Below are 25891 nucleotides of genomic sequence, written 5' to 3' on the forward strand. Positions count from 1 at the left end.
TGTCCATAAATAGGGCTTCTGAAACCAGAAATGTCCCATTTGACATGAAAGAAGGAAAGGGTTGAGAGAAATGGCAAACAGAACTTTTTTGGACATCCACTGATGCTTTTCAGATTGTTCTTTGGAAAAATACAGAAAGTAGAGATAATCTCATAGGCTAAAATACCTTGCGAGCCTTGGGGATTAGCCTTCTCTGCTCACCTGGCTCCTTTGCTGAAAATGTATTTTAATTCCCAGCCCAGGGCCTTGAGGGGATTGCTCAGATGGCCAAGGGATTGCTTTCTCTGTTGTAGGCTGTCTTCATTTGGCTGCGTGACTGCTGTGGATTTTTTCCAGGTGTTTAGAGGAGCTGGGACCACAGTGTGTCTTAATGGACTCATATCAGAGTTAGGTTCTTTAAAGCAAAGGAATTCATTTAAGAAAAGCCCTCTCCATTTATATGAAATCAGTTTTCTTTGCAAAGTGCTCCCGGCAATTCAGCAAGAGAAAGCAGAGGGTGGTGACAAGATAACACTGTAAACAAGAATAATGGCTTTACTTACTTGGGACTCCAGACACCAGCCGCAAGGGGCGCAGCACGCGGAATGCCCTCAGTGCCTTCACATCAAATCCAGCTCCTTTCCCTCCTAGAGCATTTGCCCCGTCGGCTTTGGTGGCTTGTTCTAAAATTGCACTAAAAAGCCTAGAAGAGAAGAAGGGGAGAAGGAGCTGTCAGACTCTGAATTCTCTGAAGGAAGCCTGGGACAGCAGAGTTCACAGGTGCCTCCAGCCTGGGAACCAGTGCCAAGGTGTGTGGGGGGAAGGGACTGTGACCATCATAAGATGACATTCCCTCAGTGTGGGTATCACCCAAGGGACATATCCACTGTCTAGAAAGGTCTGAGAGGGGATAGGCAGGCCATTTGTAGTCATAAAGCTGTGCATGAACACAAATGGCTTTGTATAAGCTAGGTGGCCTGCATAGAAGTGTAAAGCCACTAAAGTTTACAGTAGTGCCTCTGTCCCTTTGTGGTGTCCTCTCCCCACTCCAGGATTCCTAAAGCCTGCCCTCACGTGGCCAGGAACCGCATCCTCTTTCCTCCCCACTTACTTTCTTACTCCTAACAATTCCCTTTTGATTTAAACTGGGCACAAATAAATGATAGCATAGAAATTGGTTTTGTGCTGCGGATATAAGGACGGGAAACTGACCACTGGCTTTAGTAACATGCAGACCACTTAGACTTTGAAACATCTGTTTGGTGGAGTGATGGGGACAATGCCTAATAGATATGGGTTCAAGAGAAGACAGCAAGAAAAGTTTGAGACAGCTCTAACACAACTATAATGCAAGCCACAAATTTGAGCCGTATATTAATTGAAACTTTCTAGATTAGTGCTGAGTGGCCATGTGGCTGGTGGCTACAGTATAGACAACCCTTCTGACGAGCTTTGCTGTCAAAGGTGGTAGAAGAAAAAAGATGGTTACAGGAGAGGGTGTGGAATCAAGAGAGTTGTGTTTGCTTTAATTTTTTTTAAATGTTTATTTACTTTTGAGAGAAACGGAGAGAGAGAGAGAGAGACAGAGGCATGAGCAGAGGAGGGGCAGAGATGGAGACACAGAATCTGAAGCAGGCTCCAGGCTCCGAGCTGTCAGCACAGAGCCTGATGCGGGGTTGCAACTCATAAATCATGAGATCATGACCTGAACCGAAGTCGGATGCTCAACCGACTGAGCCACCCAGGTGCCCCAAGTAGTGTTTGCTTTTAAATGGGAGATACAGCAGCATTTTTATATGTGATGGGAGTTATGTAACAGAGACAGGTGATCTGGCAATGCAGAAGTGAGGGAATAATTACTGGAAGGATTGATACCCTTCAGTAGGCAGGAAGGTATATCATGTACCCTGAGGGGTATTGGCCCTAGATAGGAGAAGGGATGGTTTATCATGGTTCTAGTAGGAGGGCACATTATAGCGGTACAGATGTTATCCTGATTGCACCTGTTTTCTCAGGGAAACAGGGAGCAAGGTCATCAGCTGAAAATGCAAATGAGGAGTGGGTACTGGAAGTTTGAAGGGTGAGGCAAAGGTATAAAAGAATCACCAAAGAAAGCAAAGAGTGAATGAGGAAGGTACATGTAGTAGGATTACCAGATATCATCAAGGACCTATTTGAAGTTGGTGGTCATGAATGTAAAGTGAAACCCATCAGCTCAGCTTTAAGTTTCTCTACCCCTTTCAATGGCATAGCTTCAGGTACCAGATGGATCTCCATCTAGTTGTATTTGACTGTGGTTGGTGTTTTTCCAAATGAGCAAGGTAGATGAATAGAAAAATGAGGAAGTTGACTGTTCATGGTAGTGAGAGATTATGATGGGCTGGGCATTTAAGCTGGTTAAAAGGAGGACTGGACACAATGGGTGGAGGAACAGAGAGAATGGGACAGGGTGAATGGATTGTCAGAGTCAAAGTGCAAGAGGGAATAAGCTGGAAATATGGGTAGTATTGTTTACAGAGTGGGATGTTTGGTTTGACATTATGGGGGAGGGCTCAGTTATTACTTATGGCAGGGATAGTGGCTATAACCATGGGAGTGTGCAGCTGGAGTCAGGATGGAGTCAGGGTCGCTGGGTGGGGAAGATATCAAGGAACCAAGAAGCTACTGGAGGGGACAGTAGCAATACTAAGTTTGGAGAGAATGGGAATGAACCAAGAGCTCATGTCTTCAAGGAATAGAGTCCCATAGAGGCCTACAGAGGATCCCATAAGGAGAAGTAGGGGTAGAAGGGTCTGATCACACACATTAAAACTGGAAGTTGCTAGGGAAGGGGAGGGGTAGCCATCTGAAAGCAGAAATAAGAGAAACACAGGGCCCTTCTCCTGACCTCCGGGTTGTAGAACAAGGCATTTGGGAGAGAGTGGCAATCTCTTGAGAGAATGCAAGGGAGGCAGGACTCTTGGGGGGAGTCAGGGAGTTAAATGAGAGGCCAGAGAAAAAGCTGAGGGTTTAGGGCAGCACTTGGGCCATCTGCTCTGTAAATGAAGTTTTGTTGGAGTTCAACTACACCCATCGTTTACATATTGCTGTTGTCTATTGCTATTTTCTCACTAAAGTTGAATAGTTGGGACAAAGAGTACGTGGTTTGCAAGCTGAAAATGAGCATGTTGCCCTTTATAGAAAATGTTTGCTGACACCTGAATGGGCAATGGCTTGTGGGGAGCAGAGGGCACAGTGGAAAGGTTTCAGCGAGGGAGAAGGGGTCAGAAGATGCAGAGAACCATGTGGGAATGGGAACCTGGAATCTTGGGCTTTTTGTGGTGACCAAGAAAATTAGGGGAAAGAAAAGACACACAGGGCAATTTCTGTCCTTTGTACTAGAGACGACCACCAATTCACTGTCAGTAGAGTGTGTGCTGAGTCATGGCCTGGGGTCAGGGGGAAGCCCAGGTATCAGACTGGGTCCCCACATCTGGCCTGAACTGAAGACCAGGGCAACTTTGTTCTTGAGGAATAGGCTTGAGCTCCTTAAATGACTCATGCCCCAGGGAACTAGATCTGAAAACAGGGGAGGCTGCAGCTAGGGGCCTAGCTTTGAAGAAACTCAAATCCAGGCAGGGCCCAGCAATTGAGGGAGTTGGTCTAGATTAAGGATTTCCAAACTGTGCTCCATGGATCCCCTGGGGAATATCTTGGACAGCAAGGCCAGAGAAAAGTGGCTGGAACAGAGTGGCTTTCATGGGCCTTTGAGTAAGGCTTTAACAATGGGTTCTGCAGCTAAAAAGTTTGACAACACTGACTAGACCACATCTAAAGTCTTTCTTGGTCCTGTGATTCTTTCAGCTCAGCTTGGCAATTTGATGGTGTCATATGTTAGCTGGTGACATCCTGAACCCCAGGCAGAGTTGCCAGGATGAGGGGAGCGGGCTTCTTTCTCTGCAGAGAAATGTTCTTTCCACTGAAGTCTAGATTACTGAAATCTTAGAAAATGGAGACTAGTTTGCAAGTTTGTCAAACAGCATTCTAAATCCAAACCAGATTTGGTTCCTAGTATTTCCTGGAAGAAAGCAATATGCTTATTAGAGTACAAGTTGTTCACAAAATATTATTCATTGAAGGGAACAGAGGTTAGACAACTTTTTTCTCTTTTCCCTGCCCCAACTTGATGCAGACACTTTATTAAGTGCCTGATTTTAATTTTTAAGGGGTAGAAAATTCAGGAATGGGTCTAGGAGGTGTTCTTGGCTTGTAGGGACTGGTGTGTTTTCCTTGATTAGGCACTGTAAAGCCCAAACCACTGCTTTGTGCCTACCTGTCCCTAAGGGCTGGGTTCAGATGTGGATGCTTGGTCAGGGGTGGGGGCAGAATTCTCCAGGAGTTGTGTCTGGCAGTTTCCTAGCTGGACATTGGAGCTTTTTAAAAGAGAACAATGAGGCTCTAGAGGGCCCAGTGAGTCAGAAGAGCAGGGCCACCATATTGGGAGGAAGACAGGAGCAAAAGCCCCTGTGGCTGGAGTAGAGTGTCTTGAGCAGGGGATCTAGTGAAGATCCCGAGGTCCCTGGGTTGGGTAGGGAGAGGCCTCTGAAGTCCTCCCCACTTTCATTTAGTAGGCCCATCTCCCCACTGTACCAAGGAAACTCTTCCACTTTGGGAAGGAAATGTGACCGGCTTGTGGGGGGGAAGGAAATGCCTCTTGTCCCAGGACCCCAGCATGGCAATGCAGAAATGAGAGAGCAGCTCTTAGCCTGGCACTCAGGCAGCAGGCAGGCACACCCACCTGTCTCCAGGGCCAGGAAGACCCCCTTCTGATCGTAGAAGGGCAGAAGAAACCTTCCCCTAAGTAGCTGCAGATGAGGAGCCCAGGGAGTAGATACTTCCCAGGAGACATAAGGAAAGCAGAGGGATATCCATTTAATGTTATAAAAAGGGCAGGAAAAGAAGGTACAGATGAAAGAGGTGGTTGAGCTATGCTGTGTGTGTGTGTGTGTGTGTGTGTGTGTGTGTGTGTGTGTGTGTGTGATTTTTCCAGTTAGAAGAATGGGCAGAGATAGATTGACTGATTGGTTGATTGATTTAAGGTTTATTTATTTTTGAGAGAGAGAGCATGAGTGGAGGAAGTGCAGAGAGAGAGAGAGAATGAGAGAGAGAGAGAGACAGAGAGAGAGAGAGAGACAGAGAGAGAGAGAGAGAGAGAGAGAGAGAATCCTAAGCAGGCTCCAAGACCAGCATGGAGGCGCACAGGGCTCAATCCCACGACCACGAGATCATGACCTGAGCTGAAATCAAGTGTCGAACACTTACCAACTGAGCCAGCCAGGTGCCCGAGGCTGAGATTTAGATTAGACAGAGAGCCCCATGGGACCACTGCCCTTGGAGAAGAGAAACTAGGTGTCAAATATGTCCATGTGTGAGATCAATGGGGAAAAAGCCCAGAGGGTCATAGTGAACCACAGGCTCAGCAACCACCAGCATCATAACTTCTGTGGCCTAAACAATCTACCAGAGGCATCTTTTTGTTTTGTTTTGTTTTGTTTTAAAATATGATTTATTGTCAAATTGGTTTCCATACAACACCCAGTGCACATCCCAACAAGTGTCCTCCTCTGATCTTTTTGAAGAGGGCCTCTTCATCAGCCTCATGGCCTAGACCCCAGGAAGATGTGACTGAAACCTGGGCTGACTCCACAAAAAGTCTGCGCTCTGTGCTTATGGGCAGGAACAGCAAGGCGAGGGTCCAACCCAGCAAAAGAGGAGCAAGTGTCACCAAGTGTGCAACTACATGAAAAGGCCCCCCCAGGGCTCCCTTTTGAGGTCTGCCCTGTGCCTCTTGTTTCCACCTCCCACGCTGTAGGTAGGGCCATGAAGGGGGCAGAGCGCTGTATGCACTCAACTCTAACTCATTTCCATAAACATGATAAGAACATGTAGCTTCTCTGCTTAAACAAAGTTGGTCCCTGCAGGCACCCTCAACTCCTGATAAATCTCATTCCTGGGGCTCTTTTCTATGTGTGAAAGGTCCTCTGGGGCCTGAGGCCTAGAGAAAGACACTGAATTTGAAGGGATTTAGGGGCATTTGGAACAAGGCACCTCAAAGGCCTTTGCTATGTGGCTTACTGAGTTAATGCAAGGTGTTTGTTCAGTTCTTCTTTGTTTATCCTGGCATGAACAAAAGCAGCAAGATCTCTTAGAGCTGCATCCTCACTCTGAGTCCTCTGGAGCCAGATCTATTCCTGGCAAATCCTCCAAGAACTTTGGTGCTTCTCATGTCACCCAAATAGCCCTGATGTTAATGTGGCCAAAGTGTGTCATTCATAGGCTGCACAAAAAAAAGACAACAAAGAAAACCCCTAAAACAGTTCCAAACAACCCAAATAGCCATCCAGATGGCCAGAGACAAGGAAATAACTTCTAAATGATCTTGATTTTCTCTTGTTATTTCTTGCAGGAAAGACCAGTCAGTCCCATGAGAGAATGAGCAGTGAGTGCTATGGAGGAGTCCAGAAGGACCTATGTCTTCACTGGGATGGCACAAATGGCATCAATCAAAAATAGGCTCCTGGGATATGAGCCTGATGACATATTGACCTTGACACTGACACTGAAGCCTGTCAGAACTCCAAGGGAGTAAAAATGCAAGGTGGCCACTGTGTGACCACTCTCTGGGTTCAGAGTAATAGCAGATCAGTTCAAAGAAGCCAGCTTGTTCCTCAAGTAGGATCTGCTATAAAGGTGCCCTCCCCTCACAAAATAGATGAGTCGTTGGAACTTCATGAACTGTGTCTTAGTAAATATTTTGCATAGCACATGCAGGCCTGTTTAGGGACAAACATTTCATAGACAGGCACCTGGGTGGCTCAGTCAGTTGAGCATCCGACTTCAGCTCAGGTCACGATCTCACGGTTCGTGAGTTCAAGCTCCACATCGGGCTCACTGCTGTCAGCCTGTCCATGCAGAGCCTCCTTCAGATCCTCTGTCCCCCTCTCTCTGCCCCTCCCCGACTTGCACTCTCTCAAAAATAAATAAATATTTAAAAACCCAAATATTTCATAAAGAATCTTTTTGCAAAGTTACTAATTCCTTGATAAGGAGATCATCACTTCTAAATTTTATTTACAATTGCTTACATTGCTTTATTTTTTTTTTAAAGGCATATATTGACTTTGCTTCACCTTTTGCCACAGCAAAGCATCCCTCTAGGGAAAGGCGTTTTTGGCTCTAGTTGGGTCACCCACGACCTTGGCCCTTCATAGTTCTCTGCTTTCTCCTCACCCTTTTATCTTGAGCAGCCTGTTTCCTGGGACCCTGGACAAGGCCCACTGAAGAGGTGAGAGCAGGCATCTACAGGACGGTGTGTGCCAGCCTCGCCCCACCGCCATGCTCACAGGCAGGCTGGACTAACCCTGCTCAGGGATGTGGCAGGGGAACCAGTCTGAAGAGGTGTTGGGCCAGATGTTGTTGGAGACAGAATAAAAGACCTTAAGCAGAGGACTCAGCTGCATGGAGGACCCTGAGTTTCATTAAAAGCACTCAGATTCCACTCCTGTATGTGTCTGTGCACATAAGTGCACATGTGTGAGCATGTGCATGTGTGAAGGAGGTGTTCCTAGGTAAGAGCTCTTTTCCCTTTGGAGAAAGTCTGAATTCAAAGTGACTTTTAATAGATCCTCTCATCTTGCCTAGAGCCCAGTGCTACTGTGACCAAACCAAAAAGAGATACAAATACAGAAGGAAAAGGAGATATGCATTGGTTGATGGTAAGGGGTAAGGGGAGGGAATAGAGAAAGGTAGTTATACTTACCCTACAACCACAATTATAAAATCTAGTAAATTCCAGCCATTGCGGAGGTAAGCGTTGGGGTGAAAGAGAAGTCCATAGGCTATTACTTTTAAAAATGCTTCCACAGTAAAAATTATGAGAAAGAGATATTCCACTCGTTCCTAGGAAACAAAAATAGAAGAGAGAGGAAAATAGTCATTAGATTGGGGTGTTTGTAACTTCTGAACCAGTAGAGCACACAAGCAGGTGGAGAAGAATGCTGCTCCCCCTGTGGTAGGATGTAGGGGGACACTGGGTGGGACCCCCAAACCAGATTACCAACTCCACAGTCTGTTTCAACCTTAGAGCTCCAATCCACTGGGCATTAAGGTTTTTTTTTGTTTTTTGTTTTTTGTTTTTTAGTCTTCAAATGCCCCCTGTTAAAATGCAAATATTAGGGTGGTGGAAAAATTACACATTTTGGAGAAACATCTTATTTAGTTCATCAGTGAATGTTTCATTTCTCAGAAGAGACCTCATAATGTCTTGATCTAGAGGGAAATGATGTCAGGACAGAGGACACAGCTCAGAAAGGAGGAAACAGGACCACAAGAACAGTGTATTACAATACTGAGGTGACAAATCCTGAGGATAACAGAAGCTGCCTTGGAGAGTATGCTAATCAAGGTCTCCAAAATGACAGGACAGAAACACAACCACAAAGAAGTTGAGACACTGAAAATCTAACAGCAGCTCAAACAGAGCCAATCTGCTCATATACACTGACCCTGAATTTGAAGTCTCTGTCTTTCTTGAGAAAATAAAAAAAATCTTTGTCCAAAGACATAGACCAGGTCAGTCAAGAAAATCAGCATTTCTAGGATGGAGGCAGGCACTGGGGTGGGGCAGTGAAGGGAAAAGGCTCAGTTGTTTTTTCAAGGGTGGGAGGTAGTCTTTTTCCTCCCTCTGCCATCTTGAAGAAAGGCTTTGCATTTAAGGATGAAGCTCCTGTCCCTGGGAGCCCACACGTAACAGGACAAACTCTTTGGCTCAATTAGAGCAAGCCGACTCTGTGCTGATTCACTGGCTTCCCTCACCACTAATTGCTTTCTCCCACAACCTTGTTCCCAGTGCATAGCCTTAATGGCCCCCACCAGGCAAAGGCTGCCTGGATGCCTTCATGCTCCACTGCTCGCCTCTGCAGGAGCCTCAGCTCATCTCACACTGGAGCCACAAAACACCAGTCCACATGGCATTCAGCCACAGGTTGAAAGCCTGATTACAGGCTCCAATGGGCGCTAGGCTCAGAACCCTCGGACCTATCTTCCCATCCTCTGTTGGATCAGACAGAGCTCACCAAAGACCTCCAGGTCTCACCCACACTTGGAGAGGGGGCATCACCTGGGAAGGCACACCCCCTCCTGCCTTGCCTGCTGGGAGGGGGCTCCAAGACCAGGGACATTAGTAGCCTAATGGATAGCTCTGTGGGGAGAGGCCTGACCACACATGTGCCTGTGTTCATCCATTTTTTTCCTGATGCACTAGACTTGGAATGAGTGCCAGCCTCACTGCGTCCAGCTTTGGGTGAAGCAGTTTGAAGTTGCAAAGTTTAAAAATGCAGAATTCTGGGCCCTATCCAGACCTACTAAAATAGATGTCCTGGCTATGGAGCCTGGAAATGTGCATTGCAGACAATTCTAGGTGTTTCTGAGGCACCCAAAAGTTTAAGAACCACTGGCTCATGTGCTGATGAAGGTCCTGATCAGGCAGTAGCTGTGGGAAGGGGATGGAGAATCCAGAATTAACGAGCACCTCAGGGGCAGACTTGTGTTTTACTTACTACCCATTACAGCATCATAAGGTTGGTCTGGGGATGTGGCTGCATGGGGTGGGGGAGATGACCCAGGAACCAATAGTAGTATGTGGGAGCCTCTGGTCTTTTAAAATTAGGTGATTTGGGGGTTAAAATATCTATTAGGACAGTGTTGAAAGCATGTTACAAAAGGGCACAGTGCAACCTGAGGAAACTTGTGTAAGGTATGTGTGTGTGTGTGTGTGTGTGTGTGTGTGTGTGTGTGTGTGTGTAGAGCTGCAGGTAATACAGGCATCTGATTGGCTGGAGTGAAGGCTAAGAGGAAGTGGGGCTGGAGAAGTTGGTAGGAGGAAGATGACCAGGGGTTTTGTGGCTACACCTGCATGCTTGAATTCTACACTGAGGAGATAGTGAATGATGGGGTTAGATGTGTATTGTAGTCTGGCACTGGTCTATGTAAGGAGGGTGGTGATAGGGTGGGAGGATTTGGGGGGAGGTGACCCATGTAGAGATCATGGAGGCTTGAGCCAAGGTAGGCATTGGGATTGGTGAGAAGTAGGTAGGTAGGTTTTAGAGACAGAAGGATGTAATTTGGTTTCTGGTTGCATATAGGGGTTGGGGGAAGAGGCAGTGAAAGAAATGCACTGCCCCCCTCCCTGAGGTTTCTAACTTGAGTGACTGTGGATGGTGATGCCTCTCACTGCAGAGGGGGACATGAGGGGAGAGACAGCAGTTCTGGACTTGCTGAATTAAAGCATTTGTGGGACATTTAGTTGGGACTACTGGTCATCAGACATACAGAATGGGGGTTCAGGAGGAGTTTGGCTGTCAGGGGAGGCCTGGATGAGGTTGCCCTGGGAAAGTGTGCAGGCTATAGAGAGGGGAGATGAGGCCGGAACCCCTCTCCATAAGCGGCAATCTCATCCCAGGAAAGTGCTTTCACATTATGGGAATGCACCCCTTTGACACAAGTTACAGGATTCTGCTTAAAGCCATGGTGTTGGAGAGATACAAAGAATCTTAGAGGGTATCTAATCAACCTCCTTATTTGAAAAACCGGGATGCTGATAAGATCCCAGCCAGGGAGGTAAATGCTGAAGATGGGAAACCAGATTTCCTGACCCTAGGTCCAAATGCCCATTCATCTCATCTTGCCTTCTTGGGTGCCAGAGATCTCACTGGTTCCTGTTTATCTCTCAAAGACACAACTGGGTCAGAGTCCTCATGCTAAGTTGTTTAAAGATCTGAGATAGAACTGAAAAGGATACAGGGGACCAGTAGGATGGGGTCTGGATGAAGAATCCTGAGAAGGGGCAGGTGCCTGCTGCTGCAGTGTCTGAAATGCAGTCATCTGTGCTGCTGAGTGTGTGTGTGCTCTGGTGGCTGTACTGTATTCCTTCTGACCTTAGGGGCATGAATGCCCTTAAAGTTATTCCCACCCCAACCCCAAACCCAAGAAAGAAAGAAACAAAAATATAAACAAGTGAAACAGCTTGGTTGATCCTTTCAAAACATATGTTGTGTTGCCATAGAAACATCTAAGGGCAAAAATGAATGGAGTAGAGAAATGCAAAAGTTTGTCTGAAACCATCTTCTTGCTGCACTGATATCTCAGCATCTCTGGTCCTGTGAATACACACTCCTTCACAGCCCTCCTCCTGCCTGAATTCTGAAGCCAGAGCTGTGTGCTCTCCTGAATCCTGAGGGGCCACAGAGCTCTTTGAGAATGCACAATATTCAGCTTGTGAACTCGCCCTTTTTTTATGTGATTTTGGGAACTCGGGAACTTTGGGAGCCAGCCTGGAACAGACTAAGATTCCATTCCTACTGTTCTGTGTTGAGGCTGAAAAGGGTCAAAGAGAAGAGAGGATGGACCACAGAAACTATGGCGTGGAAACTCTCTGACCATCAAGGCCGGAATGGAAGTCCACTAGAATGGAGTCCCAGGGCTCCTTCAGGACCCCTCCCCCAAAGTATGGGTGAAGTCCTACCTGCCTGGGGCAGGTGTGATGACTTCGGCCTTTCAGATGCTCTGGTCTTCCTCTCTTCCTGTCACCTTCTCTTCCTATCGTATCTTCCTATCTTTCCCCTTATTATTTCCTTTCCATTTTCATCTTCTTTTCCCTTTCTTTCCTCTCTTCCCTGCTCATTTATCAGCGCTACCACTGGAAGCTGGGGTCCATGGCAATACCCATGTATGAAATATTTAGAAAAATTCAGTGGAGAGAGAGTCTCAGATCCCAGGAACCATGATGTCTTCTAAACACTTGTGGAACTAATAGACACTTGTGAGTACAGGCTATCTTAGTTTTCCACTTATCTTTTCATGTACACATATCCTATCTTTCAACTACATTATAAGCTTCTATAGGACAGAGACTCAATTATCTTTTGATGGTAATAATCTTGATTCTGGTACCACTGGCTTTGTGTGTGTCTTTGGGTAAGTCACTTTACTTTGCTGGGTCTGTCTCATCTATAAAAGAACTAGCTAAGCATCAAAAAAATGCAATGCTGCAGAGAGCCCTAGGCTTACACAGTGCTGCTTGGGAGGAATTACAGGCTAGGGAAGGCTGAGAAAATGGGGCTTTGCTCACTGACCCCACCACCACCTTGAACCAGACCAGTGCCATTTTAACCCACATGCAAAGTTGTCCAGAGATCCTGACAGTTCAAAAGAGTCCAGAGAACCAATATGATGGGGTGTGGACAGAGACTACACACAAAAAAGAAGTAGCCATCTCTTCCTGACTAGCCTGGAAGATGTTTATTGTCTTTATAAGCTGGTTTCTTCATGAGATTTTATTTGAGAGGAGGACTCAGTGCTTTTTTGTTTGTTTGTTTTTCTTGCAACTCTGAACATGAATTCCAAAGTAGTAGAGGACTTCCGAAGTCTCTTCACAATTCTACGGCAAGTAAGGATGCCAATCCCTAGTGTCTTTGCAGTTCTGCCTAAGGCACAGTCAAATTCCAAAACATAGAAAGGAACAAAGAGTTCCTTTCCTCATTGTTCTGAGGATCACTATAAATACAAATAGATTTAATAATAAAATGATCCTTCAGTAAAGAGATTATTCATATTTATGCTTTAGGAGAACACAGACTCCTTGTGAACAGAAGCCATGCCAGGGTAGAGCTCCTTGGACAAGGACAACCATGGAGAGCCTGCCATGTCTATACACGTGTGCACATTTCTGCACACACACATGTATGGCACAGCTGGGTGATGCCCACCATCTATGTTGAACACTGTACAGCTCATATCTGCTATATAACAGCCAAGGTGTGAGAATTCATACTAAAGAGAGCCTGTGTGTATTCACTTAAATTTATGCAAGTGTATTTATTGAAGCTGCCAAGATTTCTACACCAAACAGAATTGATGAGAAGCCCAGTCATATAATTCCATCTCAGTACAAGGTGCAAAGACAAGAAACACAATAATAATGAGCCAAGCAGCACACCTTATATTCCAGATTGTTTCATAACTTAAGTACCATTCAATCTGACCTCTAAATACAGCCTCCCGACTATCTCTAATGAAGGGAGATAAAGAAACTGGAATACCCTAGTTCCTCCAGTTCTTCTCTCCTCCCTCCCTCCTCTCCTTCCTTCCTTCTTTCCTTCCTTCCTTCCTTCCTTCCTTCCTTCCTTCCTTCCTTCCTTCCTTCCTTCCTTCCGAGGGTCACAAGCATTCCTGAGTGTCTGCTCTGCCCCACACCACTTGCTGCACTGCAAGTGTCTCTTAGGACACTGAGGGACTTGACAGAATATAAGAAGCTGGAAGGACCTCATAAAAGGACACGCATGCCCCAAGCTCCTCATTATATAGAAATAAGAGGACTTGTCCAAGGCCACACATCTACCTCATGTGATGAGGATTCGCATTTCCTGATGGCTGGTCTGGTGCTCCTTCTACTATAGGACAGCTGTCTGTCTGTGAGGTGACTGAAATCCTGGATTATTGTACCTATCAGGGGCTGGTGGGCACCCAGATGGCATGGCTCAAGGGTTGGTAGCAGGGATCTCCAAATCTTCCCCTCTCCTTGGGTCTCTACTGGTGCCTAGAATTCAGCCATTAGGAAGCCTTTCTTCCATCAGTGGATGAAGGATATTCATACAATGGAATATTAGTCAGCCATAAAAAGAAATAAAGTTCTGACACAGGCTACAATATGGATGAACCTTGAAAGCATTATACTAAGTGAACTAAGGCAGTCACAAAAGAGCAAACATTGTATGATTCCACTTATGTGAAAAGTCTAAAATGGGTAAATTCAGAGTGACAGAAAGTGGATATGAGGTTACCAGAAGGTGGAGGGAGGGAAGAACTGTTTCAGGGCATGGAAAACTTTGGACATAGATAGTGGTAATGGGTGTACAACATTGGGAGTATAATTAGTGCCACTGAAGTATACACTTAAAAATGGTTAGAATGGCAGATTTTATTTTATATATATTTTACCGTAGTAAAAAAAAGAGAAGCATTCCTTCGGATCTTAATTTTCCAACTTTTAAAGGTCTCCATCTAAAGTATATGAGGTCATGTTTAAATCTGTGTCAGCCTTCACCTTAACAGGGACTAGTTTATCAGAAAGCTGACAGTGTGGTCTTTTGTGAAACCCTAGACAGATGCCTGGGGCACCTGGATTGGGAAGAAGGGGGCTGGGAAGGGAGGTGGGAGGCCCCTGAAGACAACTGCTTCAATTTCACAATTCTTTGAGGGCAGGCCCTTCCCAAGGGCATTATATAGAAGCCTTATTTAGAAGGTGCCTGGTGGTTCAAATAGTCTAGCCTTAACACTCAGGACTTCTAGTAAAGGAAGGAGGGACAGGACAAACCACTTAATAGTCTAAGAGTAAAGCAGCTTTGAAAAAAATTTCATCTATTTATTGAGGGCAAGTAGCAATTGAGGCTGAGTGAGCTGAAAAGTGTGCCAGTGTCATTGGTTTTATAGTAGTTCAGTTTAAAAAAACAAAAATAAAAACTCTCCTCCAACTGGACTATTTTTCCATGCTTATCCATGATGCTAAATTGAAGAGACTTACCCACTTACTTATTTCTCAAGTTCACATCTTCCTACCTGGAGGCCAGCCTTGCCTCAGCTGCCCCAGCACAGTTCCAGAGCACCAAGCGGCCTATCTCAGATGTTGGGGAGCTGCCTGTCTGTTCCTCCTGGGCCCTTCACTGCCTCTATCTCCAAGACAGCATCTCTGTCCATCCTTGGGTGCCTTCTGAGGCCGGCCTTCTCAATGTAATGCCCCATAGAGCAGAGACTGGCTGGCTTAAGTTCTTTATCTGGTGTTCAGCATGTGATCAGTACAGAGGGAACAGTCAACCTTTGTCAGGTGCTGCCTGTGTCACCTTCTTGGAGTGCCCGAATGGCATGTGGGCCAGCCTCCTACCCACAGCAGGAGTCCCTCCCTTCAACCTCCTCCATCTCACGCTGTCGTTTTCTTATAAGGTGGCCCATCCTTAACAGGGCAGCCCTGGCTGTCAGAGTATGGCCAGTCCCTTCCTCTCCCAAAAGTTCACTCTGGCTCAGGGATATTACCCTTTCTTTGGGGGTAATGGAGTGGAGAGGGTGACAGATATTACCAATCAGGGTTGAATTACTCCTGGGGACAATGGGGGATTTGCTTAGTGACCTGTGGGCTAGAATGTAATTTACCAAATGGAGGGTTGGGCAGGAATGGCCTCAAAACCTTCATAAATGTCCACTTCTTTTGAGGAGTCAGACCAATACCTGGCCCAGGGAAATGGACCCTGTCTTTTCTGCCTGTCTCCACTGCCCATCTCCATCTAGGCCTCCATCATTGGTTGGATATTAAAGGAGCTTCCTAACCCTTCCCATCGATATCTACACTGGTTTACTGTGTAAAAACTTTCAACAGCCCCCCTCTGCCTTAAAATGGAATGTAGCCCCCTTCGCCTGGCCCCCAGGTCTATCACAGTCCAACCCCACTTGCCCCTCTGGCCTCATCCTCAGCCACCACCCTGAGCTCTAGCCACACCAGAAGGCTCACCACATTCACACCAGAAAGGCTGTTTACATGCAACTCTCTTCTTGTCCTGACAAGCCCCACCCCTTTCTCTACCTGACAGACTCCTTCTCAGATCTAAGCCAGCTCCAATGTCATCACCTTGTCTGGACCTCTCAACCCTCCCTTGCCTCTTCTGCCCCCAGTGGGCTGGAATATCAGTCCCTCCCGCAGCTGTAGCACCTTTTCTTCAGATGATAGCACTCACCACAATGTGTGTGTTTTCTATGTGTTTCTCCTCTCCAGGGGCAGAGGGCCTGCAGGGCAGAAGCAAGTGTCTTTGTCACCTTTGGTTAAGAAGTGTCTTTAAATGAAAGGAAAAGTGACAGAGGAAAGAGGGCTTTGGAGTCAGACACACCTGGGATCAAATTGTTTCTCCATGATCAGCTACATAATCTTTCCAAACTTTGGCTTCTTAACAGTAGAGTGGGAATAGTGGTAACTATGAGAAGCAGAAACCAGAGTCATCACTCAAATGGTAGCTGCTGTCATAACTGTCATCCTGGCACCTGCACACAGTAGGTGTTTTGCACACATTGTGAAGTGGACGTCCCTGCTCTTGAAGACTTTGAGCATCCTCCACTGAGGTCCTGGCTCTGCTTGTTTCCATGATGCCCTGCTGGGCTGCTGGAGTGGCCAGCAGCACTGGCCCTGCTACTTCTCCTTGTTTCCTCCCTTGCCCTGGCCGCATCACCTTTCCTGGCTTCTAAGAAGGTAGCACAACTCACTTCTGTGCCTCTTTGGATCTTCTTCAACAGAAACTAGAGACTTAGTCCTCACATCTGCTTTCTATTATCAAAGCAAATTAAAAACAAAACCAAACCAAAAACGTCTCTGTTTGCTGGGTTCCAAGTCTTCCAAATGTTTTTTCCCTAGCTCCCTCCTTAGTCCTGAGATCTACAGTAATAGGTTCCATTCTGTCTAAAGAAACTCCCAGCGCCCTATCTGTGAGCATTTCCCTCATGTCTCTGGGAACCTGACAACACTTTGCCTCTTGAAGTGAATTATTTCACTTATGGCAGACAAGGATGAAGGATGATAGTCAGTGCTCCCACGGATTTCGGAGGTTTGCGAACCATGTTGTAAGCATCACAGTGATAACTCATCAGGTAGTACTTTACAGTTTAGAAGGCACTTTTCCATACATTTTTATCGTTGAGTCACATTTATTTATTCATTCATTTATTTATTTATTTATTTATTTATTTATTTATTTATTTATTTATGAGAGAGAGAGAGAGAGAGGAGAGAGAGAGAGAGACAGAGCATGAGTGGGAGAGGGGCAGAGAGAGAGGTGGGGGGGGGGGGACACAGAATCTGAAACAAGCTCCAGGCTCTCAGCACAGAGACTGACACGGGGCTTGAACTCACAAACTGCGAGATCATGACCTGAGCTGAAGTTGGATTCTTAGTTGACTGAGCCATCCAGGTGCCCCAGAGTCACAAGACCACTTTGTAAAATGGGAAGGGCAGGTCCTTTCTTTCCCTTTATTCCTCTTAGTCCCACTTTCCTTTCCTTCTCAAATCACCACCATCACCATCACTACCACCACGTCTGTCATCTCACCACCTCCACCACCATTATCATTATCACCACCTGCACCATGATCACCATGACTACCTCCACCATAATCATCATCATCACCACCATCACCACCTATACCATCATCAGCACCACCATCAATACCACCACCTCCACTCATCATCATTACCACTGCCATCACTACCCCCACCATGATCACCACCACCTCCACCACTACAATTATCATCACAATCACCTTCATCACCACCTCCATCATCATCATAACCACCATCATCACCTCCACCACCATCACTATCATCATCATCACCACCTACACCACTACCATTATCATCACCACTGCCATTACCATCTGTACCATCATTACCACCATCTCCACCACCACCACTGTCATCACCATCCCTACCATCACCTTCATAATCATCATCACCAGGACTATCATCACCTCCACCACCAGTATTATCACCACCTAAACCATGATCACCATTACGACCTCCATCATCATTACCACCATCAGCACCACCACCACTATTATCACCACCACTGCCATCACACCTCTAGTGTGTTCACCATCACTACCTCCACTACCACCGCCACTCCTCCCTCCTCCACCACAGCACCACAGCTGCCATTAACTTGAGTCTGAGCCTGGATGCTTTAGTTATAATAGTAACTCTGCATGATAGATTAAAAATATTTTCTCCATTATATACATGAGGAGACTCATCAAAGAGATTTGATAATTTTCCATAAAGCCCTTCAGTTAGTAGGCAGTAGAGCTAGGACTGTAAGTTTAATGTTTTTCCTATTGTTTGTGGTTACAGAGATAGATGGACTCCCCCAGCTCAGCTCTCAAATAACTCAGGACCCATTTATCTGACACCACTATGAGAATAGGAAGTGTGTGGGGCTTTGTTGGGGCTATGCTTAATGGTTTTTGTTTAAACCCAGCAGTGTGAAGCAAGTGCTTAGGATGCAGAGTCTGTTTGGCTGGTGGTGTGAAGACATGTGGCCAAAGATGCTGGCTGTAGTATGGACCCTGCATTCTCTTCCCACTCCTAATCAAACCTGGTCACTACTTGTGAGGAGCACTGTGGCCATAAACCAACCACTAGTTCCACCCAACAGAGATCAGTCTATTCCTCTCCTCCATCCATTGGCTATAGAAGGGGCATGTGACCCAGCCCTGGCCAATATGACATGAAGGGAAATTTTCTGGGATTCCCCTAGAAAAGATTCCTCATTGACTAAAAGGGAGAGAGAGACATACATTCATAAGAGCACTATAATCTCTTTTTTAGCTGGACATGCTCATGTATATGTAGATGAAGCCTGGAACCATGGCAACCACCTAGGGATCATGAGGACTACTCGTTGAGGACAAGAGCAACATGCTGATGGTGGCAGATGGAAAAGGGGGAAAGAAATGGAGTCCTGGATAAAGTCATTGAACCAGTGAATTAACTTAACCAACTTTGGTACCATCCTAATTTGTGGCTTATTTTATATGAGATAAAATTTCTTTATTGTAGAAACCATTTCAAGGTGAGTTTTTAAACACTTGCATCTGAAAGCACCCTTCCTGTTAGGCTCTGTTTGCTATCTCTACACATCACTCCTCATTCAACCTCTTTATCCCTCTGCTGCTTCAGTGCTTCCACCCCTTATCAGCCATTTGGGCACAGAACTAGCTTAGTCTCACTCAGCCAGGAAAGGCAAGAGCTCATAAACACTGCAAGACAAATGCTCCTCTGTCTCCTGGTTAGCTCTCAGCCTGTGTGGGAGATGCTTATTTCAGATTATGGTCTCAGACTAGAGCTAGAGAGCTCAGCCCAAGTCCCCATCAGAGAGTAGCCTGTGTAGTTCTGTATTTAGCCTTGTTTCAGCACAGGGCTGTCGAGGCAAAGGACATGAAGCATAAGCATTACTGTGAGGCAGTAGCATTGCCGTCCTGAAAGAAGTTGGGTGGAGGCACAGAGGAGCCCCTTCAACACCCAGCACCAGAAGCCTGGAGATGGAGGATATGGATGCACACCTTGAATTTCTCTCTCTACCCTGGGTTTTTTTCCCCTCAAAGGATGAAGAAATTTCTGAGCAAGTAACTTTTCAGAACTTCACTTTATCATGCCACATGCTTATTCCTAGTTCATTAGGTCCCAGCTTTTTTGCTCGAATCTTTCCCTTCCCACATATATACCTTGTCTTCTCCCAACACCCACCACTCAAGTTAAGATGCTACTTTCCCACATACCTAGTTCCACTGGATTCCTCTTCCTATTAGAGGGTTGCTTTAACTTCTCTACGGCTCTCAATCTCCTTTTTCTGTGAGCCCTACAGCCTTATGGGCAGTCATCTGGAATTTTTGCATCTGGCTTTATGGTATTTTTTATACATTTTCAGAATGTGGCAAATGTCTTAGATATCTCTTCCCCCATCAGGAATGTGAGTGCTCTGAGGGCAGGCACTATGTTACAATTTCCCTGTGTCCTCCACAGAGCCTTATACAGGGCCAGGGACTGATGGCTCACAGATCCCTTCAGAGGACAGTCCAAAGGACACCTAGAGGACATTGAGGTCAATTTTGCAGCTGTGGCCTCTCTCACATGCTGCACTTCTTGCTTTACAATGTGCTTTCACATCTCCTGCTCATCTGCTCCCCAGACAGTCCCATGAGTCAGCAGGCTATCTGTCACCCAGCACTTGGTATGCAACTCCAGGGAGGAGAAAGGAGGAACTCTTTCTCAACAACCTTGCCCTCTGCCCCCATGAAGACACATAGCATCATCACTATGAAGAACATGTACTGACAGGCCTGCCCTGAAGGGCACTGAGACTAAGGACCAGGATTGCAAAGGGTATCAGACTCTGCTCTGCCCTCCAGGGGCTCATAGTCAGGTGAGGAGGCAGGGAGGGTGTGTCTGATGGAGAGGAATTCTAGCACAGGGTCACATCTGCTGCTTGCCAAATGACTCCTCCAGATAATAAGCAGATTAAGAATTTAGAGAAAAGGTAGATTTCTAGGGGCTGGAGGCTAGCATATGTGGTATGAGCTGGGTCTGAGGGGTGAACCTTGGGTGCACTGAGGTGATTTCCATATGGGAAGTGTAAGTTCCCTCAGAGACACAAGGAGGAGACCATTTTTGCTAAAGAATTTGCATTGTGGGAGACAAAGCTGGAAAGACAGCTAGGGTTTAAATTAAGGCAGGTCTCAAGTGACAGGATAGTCTGTACTTGATATGAGGGTATTGTCCCTGGGATTAAGGTCTGCAGTGACTTGAACTGATGACGGTTTGTGATCAAGAGGTGATATGTGCCCCTTGTTTTATGGAAGATATGTTTTAGGAAGACAGATATGGAAAGCAGTCCCTAGACAGATTAAATTCAGGAGACTCTGCAGTAGTTCAGGAATGAGGTGATAACAGTTTGAACCACAGATGGATGGAGCCGTGGGACAAGAAAGGCAGTGACAGGTTCAGAAAACACTAGGATAGAAGGTGGGCCGTGAAGCAATCATCAAGCATGACATCAATGCATGTCTGGAAGAATGACATGGAAAAGTGAGTGTCATGGGCAACAATAGAGTCCAAAGCAGGAGCTGGCCAGACCCAGCAGAGTGGCCTAGGCATGTCACTGGGCTGTGGTGTCTTTATGCACTAAGTGCCAAGTTTGGCCAGATCATCTACACTCCCTTTCCTGCCTCAGGCATAATGCAAATTCCACGGCACTGGCAAACCCTGAGAATTTTAGAACTCTCACAACTATTGCACCTTAGCCAAATTGTTCACATGTCATATGCCTCCATTTCCTAGATATAACATAGAGATAGTATCTTCTTATCGAGACTCTTTAAGGACCAAGGGGAAAAGTATGCTAACATGTTAAACAGGAAATACTCAAGAAATGTCTCTCTCCCTAACCCACCCCCCCACCACCAGTGGTTCTAGAGATGTCACACAGACATGATGAGGGGAAGCCACAACATCCAAGTGGAAATGTGCACAGGTGACTGAGAGGATGGTGGGTCAGATCTGAAGGTGTGGGTTTGAGAAGCCATCTTTGTAGATGAAGCTGTGATAGTTATATGCAATCTGTGATTAAAGAATAGGGCCAAGTCGATGGGAATAGAGGCTTAAAGTTCAGGCAGGGAGGGGATGGTGGTAAGAGGGTGGCCCAGAGAGATATTATCAAGACCGTCATCATTTTTGTCACATCCATGTATGTTTAGTATTATTTATTTACTTAATACTTATGCTTTAAATCAACTTGCTTTTCTTTTTTTAATTCATTTTGAGAGAGAAAGAGAGCTCACATGTGGGGGTGGGGGAGAGAGAGAGAGAGAGAGAGAGAGAGAATCCCAAGCAGGCCCTGTGCTATCATCATGGATCCCAGTGTGGGGCTCAGATCATGACCTGGGCTGAAATCAAGAGTTGGATGTTTAACCAACTGAGCCACCCAGCTGCCCCTCAACTTGCTTTTCTTATACAGACATTTAGGAAGGAATTTTTTAAACTAGAAGTATCCCTGCTATTGCTCACCAGCCACCATGAAAGGTGACAGTAAAAAGAACTATTAAAAGTGCTTGTCCATGTACTACCCAAAATAATTTCACATGTCACCCAGGGTCACATGCCACACTTGGGGAAAAACTGTGCTCTAGAACTGTCCCTTGAAAGGATCAGACTGACTCCTTGTGGCTTTAGAAGGCAGGAGGAAGGAAGCAGGACTCATCAACAGACCTGACAGGGAGGCTGATTTTGTCTCCTAGGAGAACTCTTTAGAGTTGGTGTTTTCCAACAGTGGGAAGGGCTATCTCGGGGTCATGCACCCAGGCACAGGGGTAGGTCACCTGTGGGTGTGCATTCAGGGGCTAAGCCTTAGGTAGAGCTAGTCACATCTCTTCCAAGGTCCATGATGAATGGTACTTAATACCACGAGGTGCCCTCACATCTGTGAGCAAGAAGGAAGCAAATGAAGTGAGTGAATGAATGAATAAGTGAATAAGTGAATGAATGGATGAATGGGTGGATGATGGATGCATAGAGGCAGAGAAGGGCTATTTACCACGCAGGCATGGGTCTAGGACCGTACAGTGTTTCTGCCATTTTAGCTGGCCCTCTCTCCTCCCCATCCACATGGGCTTGCCCAGGCCTGAGGCTGCTCCACATCTTGTGGCCTCACAAGAGCATCACCTGGAGGAGGCTGGCTCTGGCTCCGTGTGCACTGGATCCACCAGAGTGGATGCCTTTTCTGCCTCAGCTGCTCAGCCGATATCCTGTGCTGAGACAGGCGAGTGGCACCATCGATCCAGGCTCCTTTAAAACCGACAGGCAAGGAAATGAAATGCCCACCATCAGCAGCCTGGCCACGCTTCCCATATGGTTCAGAGACATTAGCATGCACATCAATTTCTGTGAACAAGAGCCTTGTTTGCGCAGCCAGCTCCTCTGGTGCTGGCTGCTGGGCAACAGGGATCCTCCCTGCCTATGTGGCTTCTGGCTCCTGCCCCAAAGGGAACACTTCCCTCACCCAGCCTCTGTTTCTGCTTTGTTTGCCCCCTTAATGCTCTAGTTCTATACTGGTGGCTTGCCTGGAAGGCTTGGGAGGACACCAGCTTTGTGGTGTGCAGAACGCATCTGGGCATGAAGCCTTAGGCTGGAGGGAACCTGGAAGCTTTTTGGGTCCACTGCCTTAGTTTTCCAGATGAGGACAGTAAGGCTTGAGGGGTAGTGACTTGCCCAAAGCCACAAAGTTGCATAATACAAATGACATGGTAATAACCCTCATTTACATGTTTTTTTTTTAAAGCACATTACATCTATGCCTTTTCTGATCTACTGCATGCTTGCTCCACTATCTAAACTTCCACAGCACTTCAGATAGGACCAGGACCATGGCTGGAGAACCATGCTGGGGGTAATATCCTGCCCTGTGCTATAGCGAATTGCGAGCACATCTTACTCCCTCCATCAGATTATGCCACTGGACATCAGGGCCTAGGCTTCATCAGTGCATCAGCACACCTGAAACAATGGCAGAATATTGGCCACAGAACCATAAGGACTGGATTTGCTGCTTTTTACCATGAGTCCTAGGCATAGCACTTTACCTTTCTGGGCCTCAGTGTCCTCAGTTGTAATATGGAAATGATAAAACCTACCTCACAGAGATGTGGTGAATTGGAAATAAAAAATGTAAATAATATGCATTAAGGCCTTTTGTAATTGTCAAAGTGCTATACAAGTATGAGTTATCATTACTATAAAAATGAGCAAAAAAAAAAAAATTCCCTAACATGTGAACTGAGCAGTAGGAAGGACTGAGTTCTCAGTCAAGACAGATGCATGCTCAAGAGGTCAAACAAGAGCACCATGAAGACCCCGGGAGCAAGGCCCGTTGCCCCACTCACACTGACACTCACCTCTGGCCTCTCTCTGATCTCCATTAGCCTCAGCCACCCATCCTCCACAGCACTGGGGTCATGGGGTGGAGACTCACAGACTTCTAGAGCAGAAACTGAACCCCACAACATTGGAGCTACTTCCCCAAGCTGCTAGAGCAGGTCTTCTAGGTTGGCCATCAGGATGGTGATTAAACTACTTTCATTCTACAGACACTGATGGCACGTGGGGCCATGGAGAATCCCAGGGCAGCAACAATGCAAAGGGATGGTCTCTGCCCTGTAGGAGCTCTCGGTCCACCTCCTGCTCTGGGAAGTCTGTGAGTTTAGGCCTGACGTCCGTGCCTAGCCTCTCTGTTGACCACATGCCTCCCAAAGGGGGCTAACTTGCTTCTCTTCTAAATCAGGCTGGGCTTCTCATGCGTGAATGCTTCTCGGAAACTGGCTGACGCCTATACCAAAAGCAGATCTAGTTTAAAAAGTGTTTCCTGCAAACTGCAAACAGTTGTAATTTTGGCTTTTTGTGGGTGTCTCCTTTCTCTTGTAAAAACGGGCCTGTTCTCCTTGCTGATCAGTTCAATTATAATGATATAAAACAGAGAACAATAAAAGCTGGGGACATGCCCTGAAAGGGGAGTTGTGGTAACAGTAATTCATAGTATTTTCCTTTGGGGACCTCGGCAGGGGTAAGATGAGTTTGAGCTGTCTCCAAGATGAAGACAGATTTTGTGATAGATGAGAAAGGGGATGGACATTTTGGGATGCCTGGGGTCCCTGTGTTCACCCTGACTTTCACCGGGTCCTGAGGAAAACTGCTCACCACACAGTAGTGCAATGGCACTTGCACACCCTGCCTGTTGGTGGGATTCCTCTAGTCCTTTAGTGGCAGGCAAATGAGGGTGCTGGATCTGAACACCTCACAAGGGGGCCAAACTCTTGGCTCCCAGTTCTTGTGGCATGCCAGGTCCTGGGCATTACAGAGATTGTCTCCTAACAACCCTGGAAGGTGGGGAATATTATTCTCATTTTACAGGTTTGGAACTGCGGTATGCTGGGTACCAAGCTGGTGTCTCAATCACTATGTTTATGTGACCTCTTAGCATACAGCAACACATTTGGATTCCTGGATTCCACCTTGCCTCTTACTGTTTTCTCTCTCTGGAAACATACATAGCAAGGGCAATGAGCAAGCTGTGGCAGTGAGCCCCATCTTGGAAGTCAGAAATCTTGAGTTCTAATTTTAGTTTCACCATTATCAAGCTGGGTGACCTTGGTAGGCCACACAGCCTCTGTGAATCTGATTTTCCTCATCCACACAATGAAGGGGTTGGGTTCTACCAGTGGATCCCAAACTTTGGTTCTCTGATTGCTACCTAGAAACATTGTGGGCGCCTGTTAAAAAGATAGCCTCCTGAGCCTCCATCCCAGATCTGCTGAATCAGAATATTCTGGGAAGAGCCTGGGAGTCTGGATTTCTAGCAGGCTCCCCAGCTTCTGGACAGTGCCCAGGTTGGGAACTACTGGTCTATAAGGTTTCCATGGCTGCTTTCAGTACAAGACGCTCAAACATATCTCTGCCTCCTGGGAGTGAAGGGGCTCTGTGGGGAACAACCAGGACCCACCCACAGAGGAGTGATGTGTGGCTTTTGTAGAGACATCTGAGGCCAGGGACAGTGCTGGGGCACTGGGTGACCCTGAGTCAGCAGTTGGTATGTTTCCAGGGTAGGAGGCACAGCAGCAAAGGGAGGCCGAGGGAGGGCAGGGAAGTCAGGCCTGTTCTCTGCTATCAGCCTGTGGGGACCAGGCTCCCTGTGCCCAGCTTTGTGGGATATCTGTGGGGAGCACACAGGAAGGACTTTCTGTACTCATGCAAGAATGCAGCCTATCCAAGAAGATCCCTCGTCACCCAAGAAGGAGCATATGGTGAGTGGCAGCTGAAGAACAGAGACCAGGGCTGTGGGAGTCTAAAGGGTGAGAGGGAAGGAAAGGAAGTGGTGTATCCTGAGCACCTGCTGTGTGCTAGCACTGGGTCTCATACATGTCTGGGCCAAGGATCAAAGAGTCACAGGTGATCCTCCCTGGGCTGGTAGGGAAAGAGCCAGTGGGAGAAGCAAACCCAAGGATAGTGTGATGGAGAATAGATCTACAGACTCTAGAAAACTGTCCTGGGAACTAGCTGGAAGGCTCTAGGAGACCATAAATCCATGTGTCTACAGAATTAACCATCTGTATGTAGGTCCTCAGGCAAGCCACCAAGGGTCTCTGGATTTTAGTTAGAAATAAGAAGACTTGTCCTGCTAACTCATGGGGTGAAATACAACACAGCAGGTCTATAGAAAGTTAGGATCACTGCTCATGTCTCAGG

At 46.6% G+C, this 25891-nt stretch overlaps 1 protein-coding gene across 1 annotated transcript in view; it reads right to left on the reverse strand.

Annotated features, from left to right (window-relative positions):
- The window catches only part of CACNA1C (calcium voltage-gated channel subunit alpha1 C), a 657848-nt gene that overhangs the window by 243465 nt on the left and 388492 nt on the right, over positions 1 to 25891 (reverse strand). The window contains exons 4-5 of the mRNA XM_042945417.1: positions 7778 to 7917; positions 543 to 682 (exon numbers count right to left, since the gene is read on the reverse strand). Coding sequence (XP_042801351.1) covers positions 543 to 682; positions 7778 to 7917 — 280 coding nt within the window. The remainder of the gene's footprint in view (positions 1 to 542; positions 683 to 7777; positions 7918 to 25891) is intronic.

The sequence above is a fragment of the Panthera leo genome, chromosome B4, assembly GCF_018350215.1.
Source record: "Panthera leo isolate Ple1 chromosome B4, P.leo_Ple1_pat1.1, whole genome shotgun sequence".
In the NCBI taxonomy this organism is placed as follows: Eukaryota; Metazoa; Chordata; class Mammalia; order Carnivora; family Felidae; genus Panthera; species Panthera leo.